At 38.8% G+C, this 27,384-nt stretch overlaps 2 protein-coding genes across 14 annotated transcripts in view; both read right to left on the bottom strand.

The window, feature by feature from the left end:
* The window catches only part of gtf2ird1 (GTF2I repeat domain containing 1), a 37,488-nt gene extending 27,532 nt beyond the window's left edge, over positions 1 to 9,956 (bottom strand). For 2 of the 5 annotated variants that reach the window (XM_044371520.1, XM_044371522.1), the window contains exons 1-4: positions 2,065 to 2,180; positions 1,848 to 1,980; positions 1,414 to 1,555; positions 162 to 338 (exon numbers count right to left, since the gene is read on the bottom strand). In XM_044371520.1, the coding sequence (XP_044227455.1) occupies positions 162 to 338; positions 1,414 to 1,555; positions 1,848 to 1,980; positions 2,065 to 2,072 (460 nt within the window). In that variant the 5' untranslated portion in view covers positions 2,073 to 2,180. Of the gene's footprint in view, positions 1 to 161; positions 339 to 1,413; positions 1,556 to 1,847; positions 1,981 to 2,064; positions 2,181 to 9,594 lie in introns of those variants that run through there. The other 3 variants (XM_044371523.1, XM_044371524.1, XM_044371521.1) reach the window with 3 other exon arrangements.
* A 1,089-nt stretch (positions 9,957 to 11,045) lies between these two features.
* clip2 (CAP-GLY domain containing linker protein 2) overlaps positions 11,046 to 27,384 on the bottom strand; it is a 49,220-nt gene continuing 32,881 nt past the window's right edge. For 8 of the 9 annotated variants that reach the window (XM_044371510.1, XM_044371511.1, XM_044371514.1 and 5 more), the window contains 9 exons: positions 26,501 to 26,884; positions 25,676 to 26,251; positions 25,493 to 25,550; positions 22,500 to 22,583; positions 20,015 to 20,171; positions 16,618 to 16,777; positions 14,637 to 14,825; positions 13,675 to 13,738; positions 11,046 to 13,585 (listed from right to left, as the gene is read on the bottom strand). In XM_044371510.1, coding sequence (XP_044227445.1) covers positions 13,569 to 13,585; positions 13,675 to 13,738; positions 14,637 to 14,825; positions 16,618 to 16,777; positions 20,015 to 20,171; positions 22,500 to 22,583; positions 25,493 to 25,550; positions 25,676 to 26,251; positions 26,501 to 26,884 — 1,689 coding nt within the window. In that variant the 3' untranslated portion in view covers positions 11,046 to 13,568. The remainder of the gene's footprint in view (positions 13,586 to 13,674; positions 13,739 to 14,636; positions 14,826 to 16,617; positions 16,778 to 20,014; positions 20,172 to 22,499; positions 22,584 to 25,492; positions 25,551 to 25,675; positions 26,252 to 26,500; positions 26,885 to 27,384) is intronic. The other variant, XM_044371512.1, reaches the window with a different exon arrangement.

The following is a 27,384-nucleotide window of genomic DNA, read 5'->3' as shown; positions in this document are numbered from 1 at the left end:
AGACGGTGTGAGGATTTTTGCTACAAATAATCAAGATTCATTTCTGCTTCATGTAAAATGTTTATTACAAAAAAGGCAGCGTTGAGTCTTGAGTGAGGTGAGAATAATGTGAGTGATAGTTATGATGAGGATTATACACATTGCTTTTGGTGTTTGCTTACTGTAAAGTACAGTGAAGACTTCCTCCACCATCTTCCGCAGGACAAAGATGTTGGATTGAACGTCCGACGGAGCTCTCGGTTTCCCGTGCTCACCATCCTTACTCAGTTTGCTGAGATCGCCTTCCTGGTCTTTGGTATGGGCATTCGCTGTGGTCAGGTTTTGCAGACATGGCGCCCCTAAAGCCAAATGACAAGAGTCATGTCCTGCAAACTGCAGTAACATTAAAAATAACACACGAATAGAAATATTTCAGATGCTCGCAGGTCTAAATGACATGCAATAGGATTTTGGAGACAGTAAATTTTGTTTTTCCCCAACAGGGTTAGTTGTTGTTGAAGGTTCCAAAAAAACGAGAAAATTGAAACTTTTCTGAAAAGTAATGAATACGTTACCATGAAATTAATTACTTGTTTGTCCTAGAATATGTCTGAATCAACTATTGGTGATTAAGTAGGAAAAATTATGCCATTCATTTCAAATCTTTCACATTTGTTGAAGGTGAAGGCCAGCTGCCTGAAACCAAAAAAAACAATAGGCTTCCCTGTAACAGGCTGGAAAAACTAATTTCACCTTGTACACTCGGCCTTATAAAATTAAACTGCACGATGGGAGGTCAAAGCCCCGAAAATTGGTGTTATTAGTCGAAAAACACGAGGAGTCTGAGAACATTATGTGCTTTAACTTCAAGGTCAACAGGTGAGGCTTAACGTCCTTCCACTGATTTCTGAAATATGACTCAGCCTCCAAACTTGCATACTACCTGATTTAAAGGAAATGAAGGCTGAATAGCAGAGCTTACAATTTGGGTATGAGGTATACTAGAATATTTTCTCATAAGGAATACAAGTATTTAGCCTGTTAGTCTCTGACATGCCTTCTGTTTAAACAGTAACACAAAGTAAATGAGTTTTGTGATTTTGCATCAGAGAAATGGTTTTGTCAAATGAGATGTGACAAAGGAATGTGTCTGATATTTGTCTGATAAACACCAAAACGTACGGAACTGCAACCGCTTTGTTGATTTAAATATTCTATGTCGAGGTAATCTGATACCTCTGCTGCAGTTACTGAAGCTATTGGCTGAATTTGCATTTGTGCAATCACGAAAACTACATAATCCTGCGGGGGCCGAGTGCATTTTATGTAATTGCCTCAGTTGCGTCGATAATGAGAGTGATCAATGTTCTATCAAGAGTAGATAATGGAAACCACTGCTCTCAATTCCCTTTCACACGGGAGAGCAGAACTTACGGCAAAACTTGTAGAAGTCTGTCTGGATTTCCCTCCTGGAGTTGAGAAACACTCTGCCCTTCTCTGTGCCGACGGCGATCACGCTGTCTTCGTGCACAGTGACGCACGCCACCTCGGCGTTGAGCTTAGACATCGCCATGCACTGCAAAACAAATATAAAAAGGTATCATTTACTCCTAAGTAATGACCAGAAACTCTGAGTGTAGGTGTAGGTTAAGAGTTAAAACCGATATTAAATGCACAAGTAAACAAATAAGAAATAAGCATCCGGAAAACAGATTCAGAAATGCAACATCGTTGTTTATTAACATGTTATTTCATGAAGTGTCTCCTTTAAAAGATACTGACTGAAGATGAGTTAATCATCTTGACACCGCAGGATGAGATTTTCCAAAAATGAAATGACAGTGCATGACTTTAGAGGTGGGACATACCACTGAGTCGAGGGCAGACACCAGGCTGGTGAGGATCTCCTGTCTGGCTGACACCAGCGGAACCTGCGGCTCGCCCCGGGAGTTCGTCCTGATGCCGTCACATGCCAGCTTCCTCATCTGAGCCATGCCTCTGCTGGGACCAGACAGACACAGTTTAGGCAGGCAGCCACAAGGCTACAGAGAAACGAACCCTGTATGCGTTTGAGCATGCACTTACGTACACATGCAGCAGTGAGCTGCATTCAAAGCGGGTTTCTGCTGACATCATTTGCTTTGACATTAAGCAAATGACAAGCTTGCGTTCAGAGCATCAATCGGATACTGGAGGCTGCAAGATGAATGAAGTCAGAGAGGATAGGATCTTCTCATCGTTTGCTTAGTTTATATACTGACACGACTGAGAGTCACACTAGCAGCTCTGTGAGGCTAAATACTAGCATCAGCATGCTAACATGCTCCTATTTAGCATGTATAATGTTTACCATGTTCACCATATTATTCTTAGCATGTTAGCATGCTAACACTTCATTCATTTTGCAGATATTTGGTCATAAACCAAAGATTATTTAGTTCTTTAATTATGTTCGGGACACATTTCGACCAGATAAATGCACAAGAAAATAAAGGATCACCAAAGTTATTACAGTTCATCCTGAGCGGGACATGAATATCTGTACAAAATGTCACGGTGATCCGTTCAATAGCTGTCGAGACATATTTCACACCGGACCACGATTGTCAACTTCATGGTGGCGCCAGAGAGTAAGACAGGGGATCACTAAAATCACTAGGATTTATCCTCTGGGGACCATGAATGTCAGTAGGAAACGTCATGGCGATCCATCCAGTTGTTGTGAAGATATTTCAGTCTGGACCACAGTGGTGGAGTGACTGTCACGCCCCTAGCATGGCTAAAATAAATCCATCAGAATTCAGTAACTAGTTAATTGGGGCTAATTAGGGCTCACATGATGTCATATGAATTCCTTTACACTTTACTTTCTCTCCTCGACAGATGGTGCAGGGAAAAAGAGGTACCGACTAAAGATGACAGAGATAAGCCCCAAACTTTCCACAGTCACTGCAGGAATAGTACCACGGCAGAACCGCATGATACAGTTTAAAAGAAACTTCCTATCAAAAACAAAATCACATAAACCCCAAATAGCGAGTTAGCCAATATAAATAAAAGTAAAGAGGCAAACAGATAGGAATTGTTTAAAAAAAAAAAAAAAAAAAAAAAAAAAAAACGGCTCGGATAAAGCCAGGCACTATGTTCTCATGGCAACTGAAACCCGTCTCCTTGGAAACTAATCTCGGGGCATTTGAACAATGCAGCTCTGGCCTTTAATCTCTCCAGACACTGGGAACCATTATACTAGCCTCTGGCAAGCCCAAACCACTGACTCAATAGAGAGAGGACAGAGAGGTAGAGAGACACAGACAGAGGCAGAGAGAGAAAGAGGAGGGTGGGTGTGGTGTGGTTCAGCTGCACCAGTCTGAACGTGCCAAGTCTATTGGCCATCTAAATCTGCCTCCCCCGAGGCCACAGCAAACATTAGCCCCCCTCCTAAATTATTATGGCCTCGAAATAGATGGCCTCTTTCCCTCGCATATTTAAAAGTCAAAGGAAGTAGCGAGGAGGAGAAAGGTGGGGGATAAGCACGGGCTCAAGATATAAACCCATGTCAATTGCTTTGCGAGAAGAAGCTGCGGCATAATGTCACAGAGCTGTCACGGTTCTCTGTGTGAATATTAAAAAGACCGACATTAATAAATAAAGCAACTCTTTAACCACAAGTTTATATATATATATATATATATAAAAAAAAAGGAAACCCAACATTCTTTGGTGCACAATCCCACAGTTGCTCTTTTGATAGTGAATGATTCAAACTTTGTGGACATGCCAACACCATTCACTGTGTTTTCATCCAAACACCCTGACAAAAGCTCGCTTATTCTCTGAGCACACACACACACACACACACACACACAAAAAAAATCAACCTTCAATCCTTGTTAAAGTTGTAGCTTAATGTTTTGTAACTTGTATGACATCATGGACTTTGTCCTTTCAGTTTCTGGCTTTAGGACTGAGTGCTTCATATTGACTCAGTTGTTCAGGATCCTATAAAAGAACAATCTGATTTCTACTGGACTTTATGAGCTTGTAAAGCAAAACCCAAAGGCATGTTATGTGAATGGTTGGCTAAAGAGGTGATTAACAGAAAATCAAAAACATCTATAGCTTCCACCTCTTTACGTTTCTATTGATCACCTCGTTAGGATCGCTGAATCTCACAGGGGGTTTTTCCTCTGCATCTTAAAATCCTGGGCGAGCTGCCTGAAGCAGCTAGCCTCTAAGTGAATTTAAAGTTGCTGAGAAAATGCATAAGACCTTTTTAAGAGGACTCAAAGTGGACTGTAACACCATGAAGCTGTTTACTGACGGAGGTTTACTTTGGCCACGATCCCAAATGACGTCACGCGAGTCACTCAAGGTAGCCGATCAGGATTTTATGTTCACATAAAACAAAACACTCAGGTATCTTTGACAGCTCTACGTCACCAGTCTTTAAACAAGGAAAGCAGCTGAGGGAGCATGAACACTTCACACGTTTAGGGGCGGCAACTAACGATTATTGTCCACTGTCAACTGATCTGCTTATTTTCTCGATTGACCGATTAATTGTTCGATCTATAACACATCAGAAAACAGTGAAAAATGTCCATCCTAGTATCCCAGACCCCACGGTGACATCTTCAAATGTCTCGTTTCGTCTGACCAACAGTCCAAAACCCAAAGATAGACAATGTACTATGATATAAAGGTTAAGAAGACTCACATTTGACAACGTGGTCCCATTGAATTTTTGGCATTTCTGCTTGAAGAATGACTTGACAATGAATCGATAATCAAAATAGTCAATTAACAGACTCATTCTTGCAGCTGTAAACACGTTGATACTCTAAATAGGTAGAAAACCTCTTAACTTTGCTTACATAGTCAAACTACTAAAACTGAAGTCTGCTGGTCTCAGTCTCTGTTTTGGATGGCCAAACATTTCCATATGTGCTAGTAATGTGCCTCGAGTGGTCTGTGTGCCTAATGAGTATCACTTAAAGGACAGTTTCACCTTTTTTTCAAGTTAAAACAATACTCACGAGCCCATATTTACACTGACATGGTTTCTGGCTGCTGCTACTTGCCATAATGGCCCTGAAGAGTCCTTGCTCTGTAAAAAAAAATATATATATATTCTCACAGCTAACGTGAGGCTTCAGCAGCAGTATGAGATGGATAAATAAAGTGGGTATTTTCAAAAGGTTAGTACATTTCGGTACAAATATTCCACTTTGTGTTATTATCACTCCACTGCAGCTCGGTATGAAAACGCTATTCAGGGAAACAAAAAGAGGGATCTTTGCTAACTTTAGAATATACTCACTTTATTTGTCAAACTCTAATATTAGCTTCAGCTGAACAATGTATTTTTACACAGAGCGAAGTCTGCAGATTTGATCTCTTATCTCTTACATTGAAACTGTGTTACAAAGACATTTTTTGACCAGTGTGGAAAGGAAGAATGACTGTTTCAATGTTCATATGTGAGTATTGTTATAAGACAGTCTTGGAAAAATAGTAAAGCGATCCTTTCCTTGTACAATATTCCATATATTCTGTTTTTCAAGGTTTTGCGATGACTAAATAAACAAAATATAAAGTTGTAAGAATAAACAGGAGTCTATATGTGTCTAGTGTGGCTACAGGGACTGCACCTGATCGAGTGTGTGAGTGTGCTGCATCGCTAATTAATCGACACATCTTTTTATAGCTGGAGGTCAATACTTTTCTTGTGTGTTAACACTGTACTAGCTGACATACGCCTGACTCTCACACACACTCTCACTGTTTTTGAACTCTTATTACGCTTGAAGAAATATATTGTTTTCATTCTTTATTCATCCCTTCGACAGATCTGCTGAAAATTGTGTAAAATTTTCATTGGCTGGCAGCCTGAGGTCACCGTAAGTTTTTCACAGTATTTCAAGAAGTTAACAAGTACTTTTAACACCTTGCACGCCCACACAGGTGTTCTCAATTATTATGGCTAATTAGAAATCTGCTCCGATAAACGCCTGCACTACATTTCACTGCACCGACGTGCCACCTACTCCGTACACAGCGGAGACACTGCGGTGAGCTTTAAAGGTGACCTGACAAGTAGCCCCACGAGTCCGTGTTTTTACAAGTGGGTCCCTGTTTTGTTGGTATCTTGCACGTACAAAGATCAAGGTGACTCCATCTTTTTCACAGCTTTTAGATGTTGGCAGATATAATAATAGCCACGACAAGCCATGTGAAGCATGTGTTTGTATAGTTTATGATGCTGCGGGTAGACATAGGCTATTATTCTTTTGTTTGAATTATGAAGTGTTGCATAATGCTTTTGATTCAAGTTGGCATGCTCCGTGATGAACTGAGATGGAGTGAAAACCACGCCCAACCAGTTTAAACCGTGCAGGTTAGTCAGAGTACACCCGGTGATGAACGTGTAACTTCTCCTGCACAACAGGGGACAACAAAAGGAGGGCCGGGTACATCCCAAGTCCCTTATTTGATCTTTCCTCGCTCCTTGAGGTCATTGTGGTCCGCCATCTTGCAGGCTGTCTCAAAGCGCTTATTTCTGCTTCTGAGGAACAAGGATCGAGGAGCGAGGAGGGATCTCTGAGGAGCCTTTTACCGTCCGACACGCTTCCTTATCGTATATCAGCTATTGATGGGACGCTGCGGCTGATCAGACTGATCTGATACATCACTGAGTGGAGACAGACCGCAGATTAAACTCAAGTCTATCACTCCTTATATGTTATTTGTTTTCTGATTCACCATCTAGTTAAAAATCTGTTAACCGTCGGCCTGACCGACAAAAGAACCATAAACAACTTCCTTCATTTATTAGAAAGATTTTTCTTTTCACGATCTGTTATTTCCCCCCGTTAACTTTTATTATGGACGGGATTAAATTAAAGTCAGAGGGAGTCTGTCTGTCAGCAAGAAACACATTTTAAACACATTTATATTTTACATCATTTATCATCGTTTCCATTCAGACACGTGAGGTTGAGAATTCCCAAGCGTCGGGTTTGATATGAGTTACATAATTTCCATTTTTCCTGAAACATTTAGCATAATAGATCATTTCCAGTTTTCAAAAGACACCCTAATCATATTCTGGGTTATTAAATGAATTCACAATCAGCTGCAAATGATTAATAAATGATATAAACACATTCTGCCAGTAGAAATGGTTCCTGTGCCTCTGAGCAGGACACAATACACACTATAAATACAGAATGATGCGCAGGTGTTTGTCAAACAGGTAACAGGCTACAGGGGTGAAAACACAGCTGTTCTGGAGGAGATAACTGTGCACCTTTAGGCTATTAGTATTAGCACAATGCACATGTGCACTGACACAAACTCCATCAGAAGTAGCTCCATCTGTTCAAGCTGACTGACAGCTGATCTGGCTGTGATCAGCCGCCGCCGTCATCAGAAACGCACATCGGTTCATGTGACGCTTCAGAAGAAAGGACATCTCATTTCTCTAAAAACGTATTTCCTTGTTTTCCTCTCTCCAAGCATCCTCAGTAGGAGGGACCCAGGGAAAGGATGCAAGTTAGTGAAACGTGGATGCAATTTACGGGACTTGGGATCTATCCCGTGCCCATACAATCCACAAAAGAGGTCTAATTAGGCAACATTCATGAAAACATCTGTAGGGATCCTTCAGACAAATATTTTTCTACATAAACCTGTGAATCCATAACTGGCTGCTCCTCCTTATAGAGGTCTGTGGCCTGTTCAGTAGTTACCAGATTATTTAAGGAGTTTAATTTTACACGTTTCCATTTTTGTGAGTATCAGTTTTATCACTGTTGGAAAACACCACATTTTGGAAACATTCAAATCAGTTGTAGTATATAGCAGATGGGTTTTTTTTTTGGAAATGCATCTGAAGCGTAGAGGAGGATTACACTGGCACTGTAGCAGATGAAGCATGGAAGAGAAATACACTGTTATGAGATTTGATATGAAAGGCTGAAAGTTGAAAAACAAAACTAACTTAATATCTGAATCATTCTTGAATTCCTCCTAAAAAAAAATAAGTTTTTAGTATCTGAATAATGAATGATGGTTAATATGTTGAAGGAAGATGGAAAAAGTACAGCTCCAATTTTCCCATATCTACAACAACTTACGGTAAGTCAGGGTGTGGTTTGAAAGCTATTATCTAACTTATCGTTACAGCAAACAACTACTTTATCCCTTTGTTTACACTGTGCCTGAGGCAGACATGTCATCAATGATGATTTTTTAACTGCTGCAATGCCAAATTCAATGGTAAACAAAGGACCATAGAGATCATTCTAACATATAGGAATAAATATTCAATCCTCCAACACAATATGATAAAGGACTTACTTTACCTGTTGTGTATATTTGCCAGTAACAAAAAGAGTACGGTACATTTGAGTTGAAATGTATACATATGATATTAATAATCATATATACACAATAGATTATATGGAACATACAGAGCTAGGAGAGTTGTAGGAGAGCTTCTCGTGCTGGAAAATGCTGGCAGGAGAGCTACTATTAAAGTTGACATCACATGAGAATAGAGGGGAATTACTATGAAAAGCTGGACCCATGAGAAAAAGCTTGAAACCACAGGATGTGAGACATGGGTACAATAAATAAAGTGAAGGTCTTTTTCTTCCAAAGAAACGCAGAAGAAACGAGCGTGTGTACAACCTAATAATTTCTTGTCCTGTGAATCCAATCTGCCAGACAGTCACAGCTTTATTCCACTCAGCTGTCTTTTTTAAAAAAAAAAACAAAACAAAAAACTTTTTAAACTATAACCAGACAGTTTAGAGCAAAATGAAAACATCACGAATGTTGTTCAGCTTCACATCACGTACATCCAACACTTTTAAGTTTGCTTTATACAAGTTAGCTTTTTGGGGGGTTTTTTGTTCGACTATCTAGCGTTAGTTTAGTTTGAGACTCACTTTGATACCGTGCTACTTTATACCGTACAACACTGTAATTAACAATAGCAATTAACCTGCTTAGTCGTCCAGTGTTTAGGTTTGCTGGACTTTAATATATAGTCCAACAAAGGTGGAATTAACTCCACAAGGCTGCTAGTTAAAGCCCTCCACATTGCAATTGTTTTGCTGAAGTTTTATAATGTGTTGCTCGCTTTCTCGTTGAGCTAATTCAGCTAGCTGGCTTTGTTGTACTAGCTGGGTAACCTTATAGTCAGTGATAGCAGTATATAGACGGATAATTTAGCAAGCAGACACACTGTATCCTAATCATAAATACAGGCTAGCACTCCACTCGCAAGGTTACAGGGAGGAGTCCCTCTAGGTTGAGTTAGCTGTTAACTAACGATAACCTTTTCTACGCCACTTAGCGTATGTTTTACTAATCAACGCTGGCTAATTAGCTAACGGTATCATAATAACGTTGAGCTAGCTCGTTAGCTCCCCAGCGTTAGCCCTTGTGCTAGCTAGGCGCTAGCACTTTCCTTTCATCTCCTCCCCCAGTCCAGAAATTAGGTTATAATCTGTAATTTCTAAATGTGCAGCGACAAAAGGCAACACACGCAGCGATAACACACTACATGACAGTTCATGAATCTAAAAAGAGACAGGGAAATCTCACCTTAATTAGCGATTAAATAGCCTTGTTGCTGCTGTCAATCCCGGAATAGGTTTATTCCCCCGTTTTAATCCATCAGAAACGCTCACAATTCCCATCCACAATGTAGCTGTACCGTCTGCTAAAACATCGTAATCCGGAACATCACAATGTCGACTTCGATCGCACGTTTAACTATCTATTATTTGTGTATGTTTTCTCAGTTTATTTCTCTTTTTCCCCTTAACAGAGCAGGGTGTCCCTTTCCCCTTTCTTTGTTCTGTAATCCAGTAAAATTGAAACTCATTCGCCTCCTGCTAATCCCAGCCCAACTCAACAACAGCATCTATTGGCTGCAATTTACATACAGGATTAACTGAGGAACCTCTGGAAAAAACCCTCAGGGAACAACATTTACATGGGAGGGAAATATTCCTAGTGTATTTATTATTTTATTGGGGCTGTGACTGTTTAAATCACTGTTTGCCACTAGACTGTAACTTCACACTGTCAGTTTTGCTTTAAGAAATCCCTCATAGACTGCATACATTTGGGTTGATGTGTAGTTATCCAGTATCCAAATTATTTTTAGGATTAGGATCTGTCCTCAGTGGGTATATAGCAGCTACACGAATCTTGTGGCTATGTTGTTATGCCATAGCTCTTGTGATAGCCTAAAATAGCTCATGTCTGATTAATATAGGGTAAAGTTCATATCCTAGGGGACAGGAACAAATGCTTATCTTATAATAAACATACTCAGAAACCATTTATAATAAAATTTCAACATAAACCATGTATGTAATCCACTACATCAGCATAATCTGGTTACTTCTTGACTATTTTACCCTCAAACCACTATGAAACATTTAAGTAAAACTATGTTTCACCTAGAGAGAAAAAAAAAAAGATTTGTGCATGTGCTTCACATATGCTCTACTTTTTCGCTTGCTTTTGCCAATAAGTAATCACTTACTTATTCAAATGTCACCAGCATAACCAATCTGCCTTCTAGTAAAAAACTGGGGCATGTGGATAAGACCTGACATTTGCCAAAGCCGACATATCTGGGGGTTAGAAATCCAAAAAAATATGCAGCATCTGTGTGTTACATCTCTACCATCAAGGAACTTGGCGCTTTTTCCACATAAAGGAATTACTGCCTCCTCTTTTGGTTGACACCGACTCATTTTAAAGACTAAAGTTTGCCTGAGTATATGATTTACTTAACATAGTTTATTTTAATTTAAATGTGTGAGTGTGCTTGTGTGTGTGCAGCTGAGGAAAAGGTAAATGTTTAGTTGCTGGCTGAATTTCCCAAACCACCAACCTCTTAGTGGCATGGAACCTGACACCCCTTTGAATTAACTCAGTGGAAATATACCTATCAACTGTAATTTGCCTCAAAAAAAAAAAACAAAAAACATTCAGAAATGACACAAGTATAAAAGAGTGTGAAATAAAACACCACCAGCCCTTGCCCACATTGTTAATATTTAATGACTCAATCTCCAAAACCATTGCAGCAATAATCCAAAGGGTATGAACCCTCCAGCTGAAAAGGCCAAGTACAATATCCAATGGAAAATTTGGGTTTTATCTTAAGTGACCAGCGCCGGCCCTACATGTTGAGACACCACTCCGAGCTTTCACCACCACCACACACTCACCTCTGTGTAATGTCTCCAGTAAAGCAATAGCAATCTGTGACCAACTACAAACAGGATCTAGTTTAGTTGACAAATGGATGAAACAACATTTGGAAGACTTACAATATAAATTCTATGCGTGTTGATAACACTTTTCTTTTTTGCAAATAAAATCCAGATGTTGTCAACCTGGGGGAGGATGAGTGGAACATCCGACATCCATTGTTTGGGTTTTAGCTCCTGTGACAGCCCTTCAGTTAACAAAAGGTCAGTAAAGTAATCCAGGGACATTTTCATACAGCATCAAAATGGGCTCAAATGAGCATCAAACAGGGCCGCTATGTCTCATATTTATAGTTAATTAATACTAGTTTATGGATGGAGTTTGTACTGATATATAGGCCACAGTAAATAAAATAGCTGATCATTACTGACAGAGTAGGAGGTGTATTGGTACAGGGTCGGACAGAGTTTTAGAGAATGCAAAAGTCTGGAATAATTCACTATATTCATTCTATAAACATACTGTAACATCGCTCAGAGATTAATTCAGCAGGCCTCCCAGGTTCATGAATATCAATCTTCAGTCCTAGCAGGGAGTCCACTGTTGTGCAATGGCTAAAAAGGACCGCTCAGACCACTTTTTAGGGGTTTGGCTCAAGGACCACTTTAGCTCATACCTGAAGGTAGGATTGTGATTGAAATAATGTCTGTTAGTCCTATCACAGATAACTCTCGGCTAGTGTGAGGATTCAGAGTACAGTATGGAAAGCAGTTGTTGGTGATTCACAAGGATTGGTAACAGCTCTGAGGCTGTATGCTAATTTGTGTTATATTTGCATTTGTGTTTGATTTATTTTGTTCCAACACCTCAAACTTAATGCCGGTCAACAAGTTTAACCACGATTTTAAATTGGTGCTCATGGTGGTTCAGCCTATATTAGACTGCATGTAACCATAGCATCAGCACTGATGCTTTAGTAGTTACACTAAGGGTTAAATCAAAGACACCACATGTACGAAAAAGAGATAAGACTTTCATTTATCGTGTGGTGTTTTCTTCAAGTGTGCCTTGAGTTTCTGTAAGTGTGCTCTCAATCTCTTAAATTGCCTCCTCTTTCTCCGTGTTTTTTCTTCTATCCAGACACCTTGTTGTGCATGATTGCTTACTTGAACACCTGAATCTACACTTGAAATGTTTTTATTTAGAAGATTTTTCTTCAGGATACTTCAGAGGTAACTTGCTGCTGATGTTTGCCGTACAACAAATGTTTTTGTGCACTTCAGTTATAAATGACTTTTTAAAGCCATAAAGACAAAATTTTTTTCTTTGTGTCATAAATCCACAAATTGAAACAGAGCCAGTGTATTTAGCCACATTTTAGCAAAAAACAATTTGGCTAATTTTACTCCTTGACATATATAGTGTGCAGAACATACTTAGCACATACATGGAAAGTGGAGAGTTTCATTATGTTGTGGGGATTGGTTGAGAAGTTTTTATGGTTTTGAGACATTTTCACCCAGTTTTTTCCAACACAAACTGCTCACTGTTGTAATCTATTGTAAATGGATTCAATCTAACCAAAGCCTCCGTGCACCACAGGGGATGAAATAATAACTTTTTCTTCAACTGTTTTGATACTAAAAAGACAAATTTTCCCGATAATACTAGTCAGCCTCAATTACTTCATCAATTTGTGCACTAAAGCAGGAGTGTGAACACTGGACAGAGCTAACTGTGATGAGTTTGCTACCAATCCTCTCATCAGGTATTAAATAAGGTGACAAATGAGCCAAATTCCCTTAAAAAAATGTCAGTGTCATCCTTCAAGAGTTTCTCTGAGTGTCACTGGCCAAGACAGCTCACCTATAGATGATTATTACAATGCTGAGGAGCAAAGTAAAAGTAATAAATAAAACAAACAAAGCGACTGAGACCCAGTTCAGTTCTTCACATCGACGTCCATCAGCCATTTCGCCCTCCAGATGAAAATTCAGAATTGTCAAAGAGTTTCCGGCAACTTGTAGATTCAAACTTTCTAACTACTGTAAAGCATCAGAAGTTGCCATTATGTTCTCAGGAGTTGTACCGATAATATCTCTTCATTTCCATGTCCCATTTCTTGTCTATATTTTATAGTACTGTAAGCGGTCCTCATGATGGGTTAATAGGTGCTTTCTGCAACATCACATAATTTCACTTGAGATAGAGATTCACTGTTTTGGTTTTAAGTGTAAACTGAAATTTTCTTCAGATGTCCATCGCAGGATCAGGCGAAATGTTGGACAAGGTTTTCCTTTTAAGATGTACCTCTGCATGTCCCAGTTCAGTCTCATCTCTTTTGCTCATATCAGTGTTGTTCCTGAAAAGCGAAAAAATAAGATATCTTAACACTAAAAAGGCATTAATGATACCACATCCTAAATAATATGAAATACAATGAAAGAATACCAACATCTCGAGGACTGTCTGACTCCTGATGATGAATTCCATTGGCTGAATTGGCGCCGTGCACCTAAAAAAATACAATTACAAATTGTCAGTGTAGTTCAATGTTGGGAATGATTTCACTAAATGACATTAAAAGAGTAGTTTGACACTTTGGGAAATATTTGCTTTCTTGCAGAGAGTTAGATGAGTCGATTGCTACCACTCTCATGTCTGTATGGTAGCTAACGTAGTTAGCTTAACTTAGCTTAGCACAAAGAGTGAAAACAGAGGGAAACACTCACAGTTTTAAAGATGTTTACTAGTTGGTTCCAGTCTTTGTGCTAAGCTAGGCTAACCGGCTCCAGGTCTTACCATACAGACCCGAGAGTGATATTGATCTTCTTATATAACTCTTGGCAAGAAAATGATTAGGTTTATTTCACAAAATGCCAAAGTATTCCTTTAAAATATGTCTCTGCTATACATTATACATTAAAAATCTATTTTCTCTTTAGAAAAAAACGCACACAACTGCACAAATGATTATCATCTGTAGTTTGCTTTAATTTCCTGTTGTTCAAAGTTGTACAATGTACCAGTAAAATATGTATATATATATATGTACATATGTAAATTAAGTGTAGCTACTGTAAATTTTTATGTATGCATCTAAATCTTTTTAAATCAACTTATTAAAAGTGTTGTCCTTCTTTCTTCATTTTTTGTTGTTTTGCCCTTCTGTTAGGGTTACAAGTCTTCATCATGCAATGTTTAAATTAGAAACAGCAGTGCTACATGTGTGTCAATAACTTAAAGTATAGACAAAGAAAGGAAAACTGACATTGAAACCCCTCATCTTACTTTTTCCATATCTATAAGCCTCTTGACATCGATTCCATATGTGTACTGTTCCCAAGCTGCCTGCATGCACACAGATTTTCATGCACCTCCTGGCTGAAAGTGAATATAATTTTTTTTTTTACCGGGCTTTTCTCTGGACGCCTGCCCATGGCCTGGACCAGCTGGTCGACTTGCTGGTTGTGTTCCAGGGCGTTTCTCAGGGCCTCCTCAGTGCCAAGCAGCCGCTGGCGCAGGCGGTTCACCTCTGAGTCCAGGGCTGAGGGTTCCAGCATGGAGTATCGCCGGTGGTCAGGTGAAGACCGTTCCCGATCCTGAAACACACATTCAGGAAAAAAAAGAGTTATCATACACTATTGATACTAAATTCCTCTTTGGGGATCTTTAAAGCTGGAATGCTTGGAACAGATTATAAATGTATACTGTAAAAACCAATAAATGCCTAAACATTGATTGATTAGCACCTAAATATTTCACCTGGATTAGGTACTGGGGATATTCCACTGTTAAACTGATGCATTATTGGGTTGCTAAATCATTGAGCAACATTTTAAATTTCCATCCCAAAGACAGTGTTGACATTGTACAGTTTATTATTGCTAGGTTAGTCATCATGGTTAGTACCACTCAGCCAGTGAAAACAGTTGAATAATGTCTTCTGTGGCTCTGGAGGAACGTCAGTCTGAGAAAATAACCCTAGTGATGTCATCAGGGATATTTTAGCTGACGCTTGGAGAACTTTTAACAAAAAGCCTGCATTACAAAATGGAGGTGTGGAGTTGTGACGTGGGCATTTAACAGGCAGGTAAGGTCTAATGAGAGATGCTATCAAGTTGCATTATTGGAAATGTAGGATGCTTCATTTTTTTTGTAGGGACTAAAAGTCAGGGTAGTCTGGCCGCTGTTTCTTCAAACTTGGAACATGGAAGTGGAAGGATGGAATTGCTAAAGCGCTCTTTTAATATGACACGCAAAATGTTGTTTTTTTTTAGCAAACACTTCACAGTGTAAAATCATCTTTCTCCAAAAGATGGACCATGTATTCAAAGACTGAAAAAACATAAAAAGTCACCAAAAATCTAAAAATTGCCCTCTGAATGGAGTGACCAAAGAGTCTCAATAAGCTTGTCAGCAGAGGAAATATGGCTACAGCTGAATGTCTGATAGTATTATGTTGTCTGTGTCAAGTAAGATTTACATACTTCCATGTTTCCCAACTGCTCTATGACTTCTTGAGGGGAATTTCCCCTTGGCAAGCACATAAGCACATCGAATTGGCAACAACAAGAGTTTTAGAATGGGGGAAACTAACTAAACCTACCTTGTTTGGTCCAGACTTTCGGATTTTTCAGTTTGATCCTAAATTACAGGTGTGAAACCTCCTCCGGACCATAGTCCGGACCAAACAGCCAAACCTTGGTCTGATGAAAAGACGTGGTCTTTGTATGGATCACATTGAACCAAGGTTGGGTTTATTCTTATAGTGAAAACATTTTTTGGATGGTTCTGACTTTCAGAGCAATTACAGGAAGTTCCTGCAGGGTATCATCAGACTAGAAAAAGGAAAAATGAGCTGCGGTAGCACATGTTGAGAGGAGAAAACCAAGTTTTTAATCAAAATATGGTCTGAAAACGTTATAAAAAGTCAACTGGAAAAGACTCATAGAAATGCTGATACTTTCCAGGTATTTTTAGAGATGATGAGAGAGAGAGGATATGAGAGGATGGGAGAGCAATGCCACCTGAAGATAAAGAAACTGCAGCAGCAGTATACAAAGGCAACAAAATGATTTTTCTCCATTAATTCAAACGGTGTTAGAAGGCTACCCGCCGAACTGACACCACGCCAACGTCATATGCACACACATACTATGTATGGTTTCACGTATGTAGGTACAGTATGTCATGTTAAGTTCTTTAGTGTGCTCGCATAATTGCAACGTGAAACCAAAATCAACTGGATCAAATCTATAGAATGTAACAAAAGGTGTGAAAAGGCCCTAAACTAACTGTTGGCGTAGATACACCCAATAATCTGTTAGATTTTCATAACCAAGTGTTGTTGACAAAGTGTTTTATTTGTGCATCTATGTCTTTTCTTCTTACCAGATGAAGAAGTTTTTCTCGCAGGGTCTTGATGTCATCCTGGAGTTTCTGCTCCTTGACTTTCCACTCGGCCTTGTGCACTTCTCGGTTCAGGTCTTTCTCCATATCTCGTGAATGGCGATGTGATTCCAGGAGCAAAACCCTCAACTCGTTCAGACTCCTGGCATAAGAAAGACAATATAATGGAAGAACAAACAAAGAAATCTTGAGTGTTTGGTCATAGAGAAAAAAATAGAGCCCGTTTTCTATAGGTGTTTTAATGACTTGCATGATTGCAGTGACTATACACTTGACTCCACCGAAGTGAAATAATGATAGAGAGAGAGTGCAATTTTGCTGTCAAGGATTGAGTCGCCCATCTGCTCAGCCCACGTACAAAGGTCATTCTTTTTAAAGGCTTACCAACTCATAATGTGAACGATATGTTGGACAGTCTGGCCAGTGGGGATTATGGAGGCAGCCTCATTCTCTCTACAGGTCAGACTGGCTAGTGGATGGACACACAATTCCTACAGTCAAGCTGTCTGCACATTTTGGTATGAACTTGTCCTTGGCTATCTGCCGGCATACTGATATCAACAGTTTTCTGTAACCAGGGCAGTGCATGTTACTCAGAGGTGCAAGCAACTTTACATCTGCTCTAATTAAAGTCGCTGTATCTTATTGTAGGGTAAAGCTGCACACCGCACATTTTCTTCTTGTAAGAGGCCTTTCTGGTTGGATTTTTTCTCTGCCATCATGAAATACTTGTTTTTTTTTCAAGCTGCTTTAATCCACATTTTATATTAACAATGGATCAACTGCCTACATCTAATGTAACGTGGTAACAAGTGATAATATGTCAGTGTTGTGTGTATAGCTTGTTTCTGCTATCCTTAAGTAGCAAAAAACCCTGTTAATACAAGTTTACAGGAAATGAAAAGACTTTGATTTTCCATTATTGAAGCAATGTTTTCCACACTTACTGATAATATGTTATTCCTCTTCCTTCACTGTTTGCCACAGCTGCCCCTCTGGCTATGAAATTACCAAACTCAGTCACCACAGCCTGTTTGGTGTCTCTTGCTATGAGACAAACTCTGTGCTTAGTCACACTGATCCGTGACAACAGAGACTTTTTCTGAGTATTTTTTTTCAGTGAAATATGTACTTGTATTGGACTGCTTTGCTTCCTAAAAATCATTATTTCTTCCATGTGATTTGCCAATGATTGTCTTTCTTGAATCATCTTGTCAGCTTCCTGAGATAAAAAGACTGATTTTGAGGCAACACAGCAGCAGTAACATTAAGGAAGATAATGACACTACCATCCAATTACACTAACACACAGGGAGACATACACTGATTTTTTCAATGGATGGTATATACTTTTATCGCATACAACATGCAGTAATTGCAGCAGTGATGATGCACTGGAATTATACTGTTATAGCCAGAGGCACTTACTTTTAGTGCCTTGTAACATTTACTAACATCATAACCATCAATAATGTAAGAACTGCATAATATAAGATAGTCTAATCTAATACAATTAGACCAGTACACACAGCGCCACAGAAAAATGCATTGTCTGAACGTGAACGTGTCTGGACTAAATAAACAGGGTAAGATCCTGTTTAGCAAAGCCCTGCATCTCTGCAATGCTGATATGACAACTTTCCCCTTCCCCTTGGGTAGTTAAATGGTGACCTCAATAATGAGTTTTATTAAATATAGCCGGATTTAAGCAACAAAAGTGGGCCCGGGAGTGCCAGACTCAACTAAACGCAATTTGTAGGCATTGGATGTCTGACTGCTTTAAAGTCACTAACTCAAGAGAAAAAGACACAGACTCTAGCCTCTAGTTTCACTTCAGTGTGGTACAGTATGTGCTGCCAGCAAAGACAGCTGGTAACAAGATTGAAAAGGTGGGGCTTACTTAAAATAATGAACTGCGTGGGTTGACTCTCTAACTGATATCACAGTTTAAGCTGTAACTGTTCAATTTCAGCTCAACACTGAGGTTCATCAGCCCCCAGACAGACAAATATTTACACACAGCTCTTAACAGAAATCTGGAGAGAAACACTTCATCTGTTATCCTAAAATCTAAGACTTGTGTCCACTACGCAGTCTTGCTATGACATTTCTTTTTGAATTATTTTTGCTATGCTAGCTGGATCTAGAGATGGCAGCGCTGGTCGGTCGGTCTACCACTTTGATCCTGCCTGTAATATCTCAACGACTATTAGATGGATTGCCATAAAATTTTGAACTGGCATTAATGGTCCCAATGGACTTTTCCTCTAGTGCCACCATAAAGATGACATTTGTGGTTTTGAATGAAATATGTCAACTATTGGAGAGGGAAATTTGGTGCAAACATTTATGTTCCCCTCAGGATTATTTGTAATAACTTTGCATGTTTTTATTTGTCCAATGCAATGGCTTATGACCAAATATCTGCAAAACTAAATTAGGTAAATTTAACTAAATTTAGCCCTAAATAGCAAATGTTAGCAAGCTAACATGCTAAATCAAGGTCCCTGTTTAACATCAGCTTGTTAACATTGTCATTGTGAGCATGTTAGCATGCTGACATGAGCAGTTAGTCCAAAGGTTAAAAGATAAGTCCTTGATCTTGTTTGGGCATTTTTTGCCTTGAGTGGACAGCAGACAATTGAGAGATGACGGGAATGAAGAGATAAAGGGAGAAGGAGTTGAGAAGAGAGATAGGACATATAGCAAAGGTCCCCGGCTACACACAAACCAGGGATGTTGTGGTTCACAGTCGATGTCCTAACCCCCTAGTCAACCAGGGTGAGCCACTGAGCTCAACTTGTCTTATCAACTCATGCTGAATAAGTTTATGAAGTTAATAGCTTTGCATTGCCCTTCTACAGCATGTTTTGTTATGTGTTTTTACTGCAAAGCCTGTATACAGAACACATTTCCCTTAAGGGACAACAAAGTTTTAAATTAAAGTGAGATGAGTCAGTGTTTGTGCAGCTGAGAGAAGAACTCTCAAAAGAACAGCACAACAAAAAGTGTCTGAATGGCTCCACAGTACATCGTTGTGTACTGCTGCAGAGGAAAATAGAGCATCTTGTTGTAGATGCTGTTAATAGTAATGCATCTCCTGGTGTAGCTAATAACCAACATAGGTTTTTATCTAGATGAAACACTACAAAAATAGTGGATGATGGTGTCATTATCTTATTTAATGTTACTGCTGAGAATATTTTTCAATTTGACAATACAAGCAATGAAATCAATACAGTGGGATTCCAAGTATGGCCATATTCAAACGGATAATATGATGTATTTTTTTTGCATCTATAATTTTTCACTTCAGTTCCCATGCAAGTGATGAGGCAGACTGTAAAATCAATACAGCTGTGTCTCCATGTCCAATTACCTCTCTTTCTTCAGCAGCTCCTGGCTGATGCTGACCAGCTGCCCAGAGGCATCGTGGGACTTCCTGGTCATGGACTCCAGCTCCGCCTCCACACGCATCTTCTCCTTGGCCAGGATTTCAGCCTTCTTCTCCCCTGAGCGAACTTTACCCTCCATCGCTGGTGTAAGAGAAAATTAAGTGTAAGTAATTTGCCGATATCACTTTATTTTAACCTCTACCGGTTGTCTGCATGTTTAAGGACATTTTAAAGTATTTATACAGAAATTAATTAATAAAACAGGTATGTAATCATATGAATTTATATAGTATGTATTTGTTTATTTATAAAAGCTTCCTCTTCGCTATACATGACATCGAAGCAAAATGCATCTGCTGAAGAGGGCCATGAGATGCAGCTCAAAGGTTTTACTATTTACTATTTAATATAACCTGGGTCAAGAATTAACCTCGAAGCTAAACACATCTTCCTGGTTTCTGAACACACCATTTCAAACAATTTGCAACCTGCCACAGAAGGATTCACATGCGCGTTAATAGTTAATAAATATATGTGTGTAATCATGTATTATTAAAAATTATAGCAGCTACATTATATTGTGTTATCAATAATTAATCAACTGTTTATGGTTAGTTATTCACATGAGTGGTCATGGTGTGTGTTGTAAATCATTTACTAGTTGTTTATATATGGCTCTTGTATTAAGATTTGTTTTGCAATGGGTTTTTAAAATGATTAGCATCAGCAAAAACAACAACATATTACCAGTGGTGGAAGAAGTATTCAGATCCTTTACTTAAGTAAATGTAGAACTACTGTAGTCTAAAAATACTCCATTACAAGTAAAAGTCCTGAATTCAAAATGTCACTTAAGTTAAAGTACAGAAGTGTTATCAACAGTTATCAAAAGTAAAATTATGCATTATGCAGACTGGCTTCTTTTTTTAGTGTTATATTATTATAGCATATTATATTGTTGTTTTTATTAACACATACATGAAAGAGCATTTGAAGGTTGTAGTTCAATGTGCGGCCAATTTCCAGATACTTTGGGTAGATTAATAGTAATAGTGCTGCATCGTATTATGTAAGTGATTCATGTTTTTTTAATAATAATAATAATAATGATAATAATAATAATAATGCACTTTATTTAGCATCTTTCACACACTAATGCAGCTGTTACAGAGTGCAAAACCAATTTTTAAAATGTTTTCTGTTTTTATGACCCTGAACGGTGGAACACCCTCGCCTTGGATGTTGGAACAGCAAACCCCCCTGGTATTTTTAAAAAGACATTAAAGACCTATTTTTGTTATCTGGCTTTTAATTTGGGGTAACTTTATTGTAACTTTTATCATATTGTGATCAAACTTTTTTACTCATTGTTATGGTTTATTTTCACTTTGGTTTTTTAGCCAAACTTCAAGCACTTCGAGCTACATCTTCACATGAAAGGTGCAATACAAATACATTTATTATTATTATTATTATTATCTGATTGGCAGACACATGTGGACTTGTGGACTCCCTCTTCACCCTGCTGCAGCAGCACCTTTGTGGTGCCTTTCATTTATCTATTCATTTATTCCAATAAACCTTAATGCAGTAAACTTCTACCCTGATATCGTGTCCATTATTGTACAATGTACTGTAATGTCTTTGTGGGTGCATTAATTACAGAGCCACAGGCAGTAATTTGTGGATAATCACAGAGATCCTTTATTCTGCATTTACTGACTTCAGGAATTATACACACAGCATGTAAAATTGATGTTGCAGCAACTACACTAATCAATTTCAAATGATGATTTAATGCTTTATTTGTGAAGTCTGTCTCATTATGCATTCATTAAAAAAGTCGGTAGAGTATAAAAATCCAATCTATTCTTCAAAGTGTGTCAGTTTGATTATCTGAACTATATGAAGCGTGTTCGAAGATCTTTTGATGTGATGGAACTTTGCATTTTTCAAAAGAAAAGTCGGCCGACGGATTTCTCAGAGATGATCAAAGAATGCAACAGTGAAGATGAACGCAAACCACCACACGGTGAACTCAGTCTGACTGGCGGGAAATTGAGTGAAGCCTCCAGTCACCACACATACGGGCACTGCACATACATACAAAGTGAGCAACGCTGATAGAATGACGCTAATGAAGGCGGGTATGTAAATATGATACAGATAATGAGTTTATATATAGAGAAATTTGACTTTTTTCCCCAAATTGGCTAATAAATAGGAAATGTTTTATAGCAAGTAGCAAGTTTAGCCTTGTTTTAACATTGTAAGGAAAATGAACCTCACACTGTTCTCCTACAGAACACACAAAACTACTTTGAGCACTATTATAGTATCTGAAAAGGAATGATCCCTCTAAGGAGAGTTAAACATTTACTTTTCTTCTCATGAAAGACCTGCAGGACATCAGAGTAAAGGTAAAGGTAGCTGGCTGCTCGTGGACATGCTCTGGAAAATGATATTTACCTCCGATCTGTGATTTGAGGGCTTCAACCTGGGAAGTGAGAGTGGAGACCTCTTTTTCCCGTTTCAGCAACTTCTCCATTGTTTCTGAAGAAAAAGAAGACAACAGAAAGTGTCTTCAAACCAGGAGTGTGGAAGAAATGTCATATCAAATGTGAAATCAAGAAATCACAATGAGAGCACTGATGCAGGCTCTTTGTAAAACGTAACAGTCTTCATAATGCATACATACAGTATTACCTCCTGATGTTTGTGTAGGTTTCTGTCACTTAGCAGGAGATCATAATTCATAATCATAATTTCTTGATAATAGTTAATAAATTATGCTGGAAGACACATAAATTATATCAAAGCAAAAAATTCAAAGTCAATTGCAGTACTGTATGAAGTTAAAGATTTTCTGAATCAAGTTTCATTATATTATATAATGAAGTTATATAATTTATATACCTTATATTGGTTCCTTATAGTTCCATATATAACTTACTGTGTGGAATTATAGGGAAATACATATGAAATAAATACAAATCCAATCTTCATGTTTCAAAAGAAAGATAAAAGAATCGTACACAAAACTACTAACAAACTCGCGTTATTAAATTAAAGGCTCTAAAATTTAAAGATTTGGTTGTCTTTAAAACAGTTTGGAGCTAAAAATCAGTTATTACCTGAAAGTTTCCAAAAGTTGTTTAAAATTAGAGAAAGTCTATATGATTTGAGAGGAATTTGCCTGTTTAAAAAACAAACTGTGAGAAATAATGTAAAAAAAAAAAAATCATTGTATTTTAGTTTCAAGTGGTGAATTTATGGAACAGCTGTAGTGAGGAACTGAAATCATGTAGCACACTTATAATAATTTACTGAACTGTTATTGATTGCAGGCTGACTTATATTTCAGTTTCAATATTTGGTAGACTGATCTTTTGTGCCAAGGAAGCAGTGATTTTTATGGTGATTTATTAGACCAGCATCATTATGAACCGGATTTATGAAACAGTGATAGAGGTATGTACAGTATAATCTTGATTTACTAAAGAGACAAGAATATTGAGAACTGCTGAATACTGGCAGAGATTTACCCTCTCTGATTAATTCTAGTTTCACTATTTCTGTATTTTTACTGCCACAATTATTTGGTTTCCCTTAAAGCTTAGCTTAGCACAAAGACTGGAAACAGGGGGAAACAGCTAGCCTAGCTCTGTCAATCCACTACCAGCATCTCTAAAGATCACTAATTAACACATTTTATATCTTTTGTTTAATCTGTACAAAAAGCGAAGAGTAAAAACAACAATTCTGTGTTTTACCGAGCTAGCTGACGCAAGCTACAGAGTTAGGCTAGCTGAAATGTATAAATGTTTAAACAATTGGAAGTAATACAGGGAATAGAATATAGAAACACAAGTAAAAATAGCAACTCAATTATAAGAATTAGTTTTTTTATGAAAATGTGGTTAGTATTAAAATAAGAGGACTTGGAACTAGAAGAGCTTCACTGTGCAAAGCCAAATAAATACCTGTTGAGAGTGTTAGTGTCATGCAAAATGGCTTATAGTAAGAAGGACATACAAAAATAAATGAATGGATTGACCCCTACAGTATATACACTATTGAGAGAATTAAATTTAAACTAAGATTGATGTCTTTAATGAACATTGGTCAAGACGGCTTACCCATGTGTCAACAATAAGGCCTGACTGTATAATAATAAAAATACTTAGATTGAGTGCATATCTTCCAATTGAATTATTATTTTTTTGTGTGCAGATATAATACAGGTTGATATAAATATGTAAATATATATACACTCACCGGCCACTTTATTAGGTACACCTGTTCAACTGCTTGTTAACGTGGCAACAGCTCAATGCATTTACGCATGTAGACATGGTCAAGAAGATCTGCTGAAGTTCAAACCAAGCATCAAAATGGGGAAGAAAGGTGATTTAAGTGACTTTGAACGTGGTATGGTTATTGGTGCTGGACGGGCTGGCTTGAGTATTTCAGAAACTGCTGGTCTACTGGGATTTTCACGCTCAATCATCTCTAGGATTTACAGAGAATGAATGCACAACACGGCGAACCTTGAAGCAGATGGGCTACAGCTGCAGAAGACCACACTGGGTGCCAGGAAACTGAGGCTACAGGTTGGCACGGGCTCACCAAATTTTAGACAATAGAAGATTGAAAAAATGTTGCCTGGTCTGATGAGTCTTGATTTCTGCTGCAGCATTAGGATGGTACAGTCAGAATTTGGAGTAAACAACATGAAAGCATGGATCCATCCTGCCTTGTATCAATGGTTCAGGCTGCTGATGGTGGTGTAATGGTGTGAGGGATATTTTCTTGGCACACTTTGGGCCCCTTAGTACCAAGTGAGCATCGTTTAAACACCACAGTCTACCAGAGCATTATTGCTGACCATGTCCATCCCTTTATGAACACAGTGTACCAATCTTCTAATGGCTACTTCCAGCAGGTTAATGCACCATATCACAAAGCTCAAATCATCTCAAACTGGTTTCTTGAACATGACAATGAGTTCACTGCCTCCACGGTCACCAGATCTCAATCCAATAGAGCACCTTTGGAATGTGGTGGAACGGGAGATTCCCATCATGGATGTGCAGCCGACAAATCTGCAGCAACTGCGTGATGCTATCATGTCAACATGGACCAAAATCTCTGAGGAATGTTTCCAGCACTTTGTTGAATCTATACCACAAACAATTAAGGCAGTTCTGAAGGCAAAAGGGGATCCAGCCTGATACAAGTGGCCAGTGAGTCTATGTATGTATATATATGTGTGTGTGTATGTGTATATATATATATATATACATATACACACATATATATGTTTTGTTGTCAGTTTTTTGTATGTGTTTTGTCTGGTTCGCACTTTTTGCTCCTATGTGCTACTTTTGTTTACATGTGTTCTTTAAAAAAAAAAACTCTAAGAAAAAGTTAATAACAAAATAAGTAAGAGGACACTGCACCTTCGATATTCTGTTTTAGCTTCATCTTCTCATCTGAAATTTCATTATCCTCTATCACCTGAAAAAGGAGAGAGTGTTAAGGGAGTTGAACTTAAATTAAAGCAATACCAGCATATCAATGATTGGTGCTACATAAAGTTATGTATTGGATTTCTGATTTGTTTCTTATAACTTCTCACTCACATTGGCATCATGGGATGTGTAGCGGTCTGCCTGGATGGCCTGGAGCTGGTTCGCTGTCACCCTCAGCTTCTCTTCCAGTTTCTGGATCTCCTCCTGGCTCTCTGCCTGGGCCTTCTGCAGGGCCTGGTAGTCCATCATCTTCTTCTCTGACAGCTCCAGTCTCTCTCTCAGCCCCTCCGTGCTTTTGTCCTGCTCCATCTGAAGATTTTCCATCTCTGCCAGCCTTTGCTCCGCCTTCTGGAGCTTAGCAGTAGCGTCCTCCAGGGCTTGCTTTCCGCTTTTGGCCTCCACCTCGGTCCTCCATGTCTGGTTTCCCTCGGCCAGCTGGTCTTTGGCCTCCTGCAGACGAGCGCTGAGGTCTTCACGTTCCTTTGTCAAAATGGCGGCTTCGATCGTGTGTTTGGCCTTGAGATTCTCCATCTCCAGCTGGTGCTCCATCTTCAGGCTCTCCAGAGATGTTCTCATCTCCTGAGCATCCTGCTCTGGTCCTGCTGGAGTAGTGTGATCACTATTCAGTGAGGCTTTCAGCTCGTCCAAAGATCTCTGGTGGTCGCTCACTAACATGTCAAATTTGGACTGCAGAGGACAGAGAGAAGAATTATCTGGGTGTATAAGTTGCATTTGAAAAACCATGAATTCAAACTGATTGAACTGATCAAATTTGAAAAGAAAACTATAACTCTCTACCTTTAAAACCCCTAATGAGTTCAGTATACATACTTTCATGATTTACTTATTCACAGAGCTCTACTGAAATGACCCTACTGCTCTTTCTGAAGTTTGAACTGTTTGAACAGCATTGGATTAAAAAGAACAGGAGAATACCTTCCAGGTGTCCATCATTTCCATGTTTTCCTTGGTGGCCTGTTGGATTTTCTGCTTCAACTCACTGATCTCCTGGTTCTGTTTATCCACCACCACCTTCAGCGTTTCTACCTCCTGTTGGCTTGCTGATAATGCCGTCTCGTACTTCTCTTTAAGCTCGCTGCTCTCCTTGTAGTGCTCGCGGCCCGCTGACAGCAGCTGCTCTCGCAGGAGGAGGGTCTCTGGCTTGATGTCAGAACCCGGGGTGGCGTCGCTGTCGTTGGCTTGTTGGGAGCTCGAGTCGGGGACTCTGAGTTGAACTTGAAGGCTTGCGATCTCAGCTCTACTGAGGCTGAGTTCCTCCTCCAGCTGCATGATGCGACTCTGCTCTTCAACTGTGGTTTGCTGATGAGAGAGAAACAACATCCATCACCGGTTCTTTAAAGTTTTTCTGATTATCACTATAGCAGAAAGATGCCAGCCTTTCAAAAGAATGACTTGATTACAATAACGGGTGGAAGACCCTGCAACAAAATGACGTCATTCCAAAGAAAAGGTGACACTGACTTTATGAGCAGAAATCAGGCCTCAGGAAAAAGGAAATCAAAGAGAAATCTCTGTAGGTCCTTGCAAGGATTTGGAAACAGTCAAGTGCATTCCAGTGACTATACAGTACAAATAAATTACATAAAGTATGTGGACAGTGACAAATTTTTTAAAAGTTTGGCTCCCTGCTGTACATCTTAGATAAAAGATGACACAAAGACTGACTTTCAGGATATTGTCAATTACACATAACTATAGCCTTTGTCATGGTAACCAGATTTCACGGTGCACCTGAGTATTTATGCAGATCTTACTATAAGTAAATGATTTAAACAGTCATGGAAAATGATTGTCGTTTT

This window comes from Thunnus albacares, chromosome 13 (genome assembly GCF_914725855.1).
Source record: "Thunnus albacares chromosome 13, fThuAlb1.1, whole genome shotgun sequence".
NCBI classification, from domain to species: Eukaryota; Metazoa; Chordata; class Actinopteri; order Scombriformes; family Scombridae; genus Thunnus; species Thunnus albacares.
The sequence above is the reverse complement of the archived record's forward strand: the minus strand, read 5'-3'. Positions and strand labels throughout refer to the sequence as shown.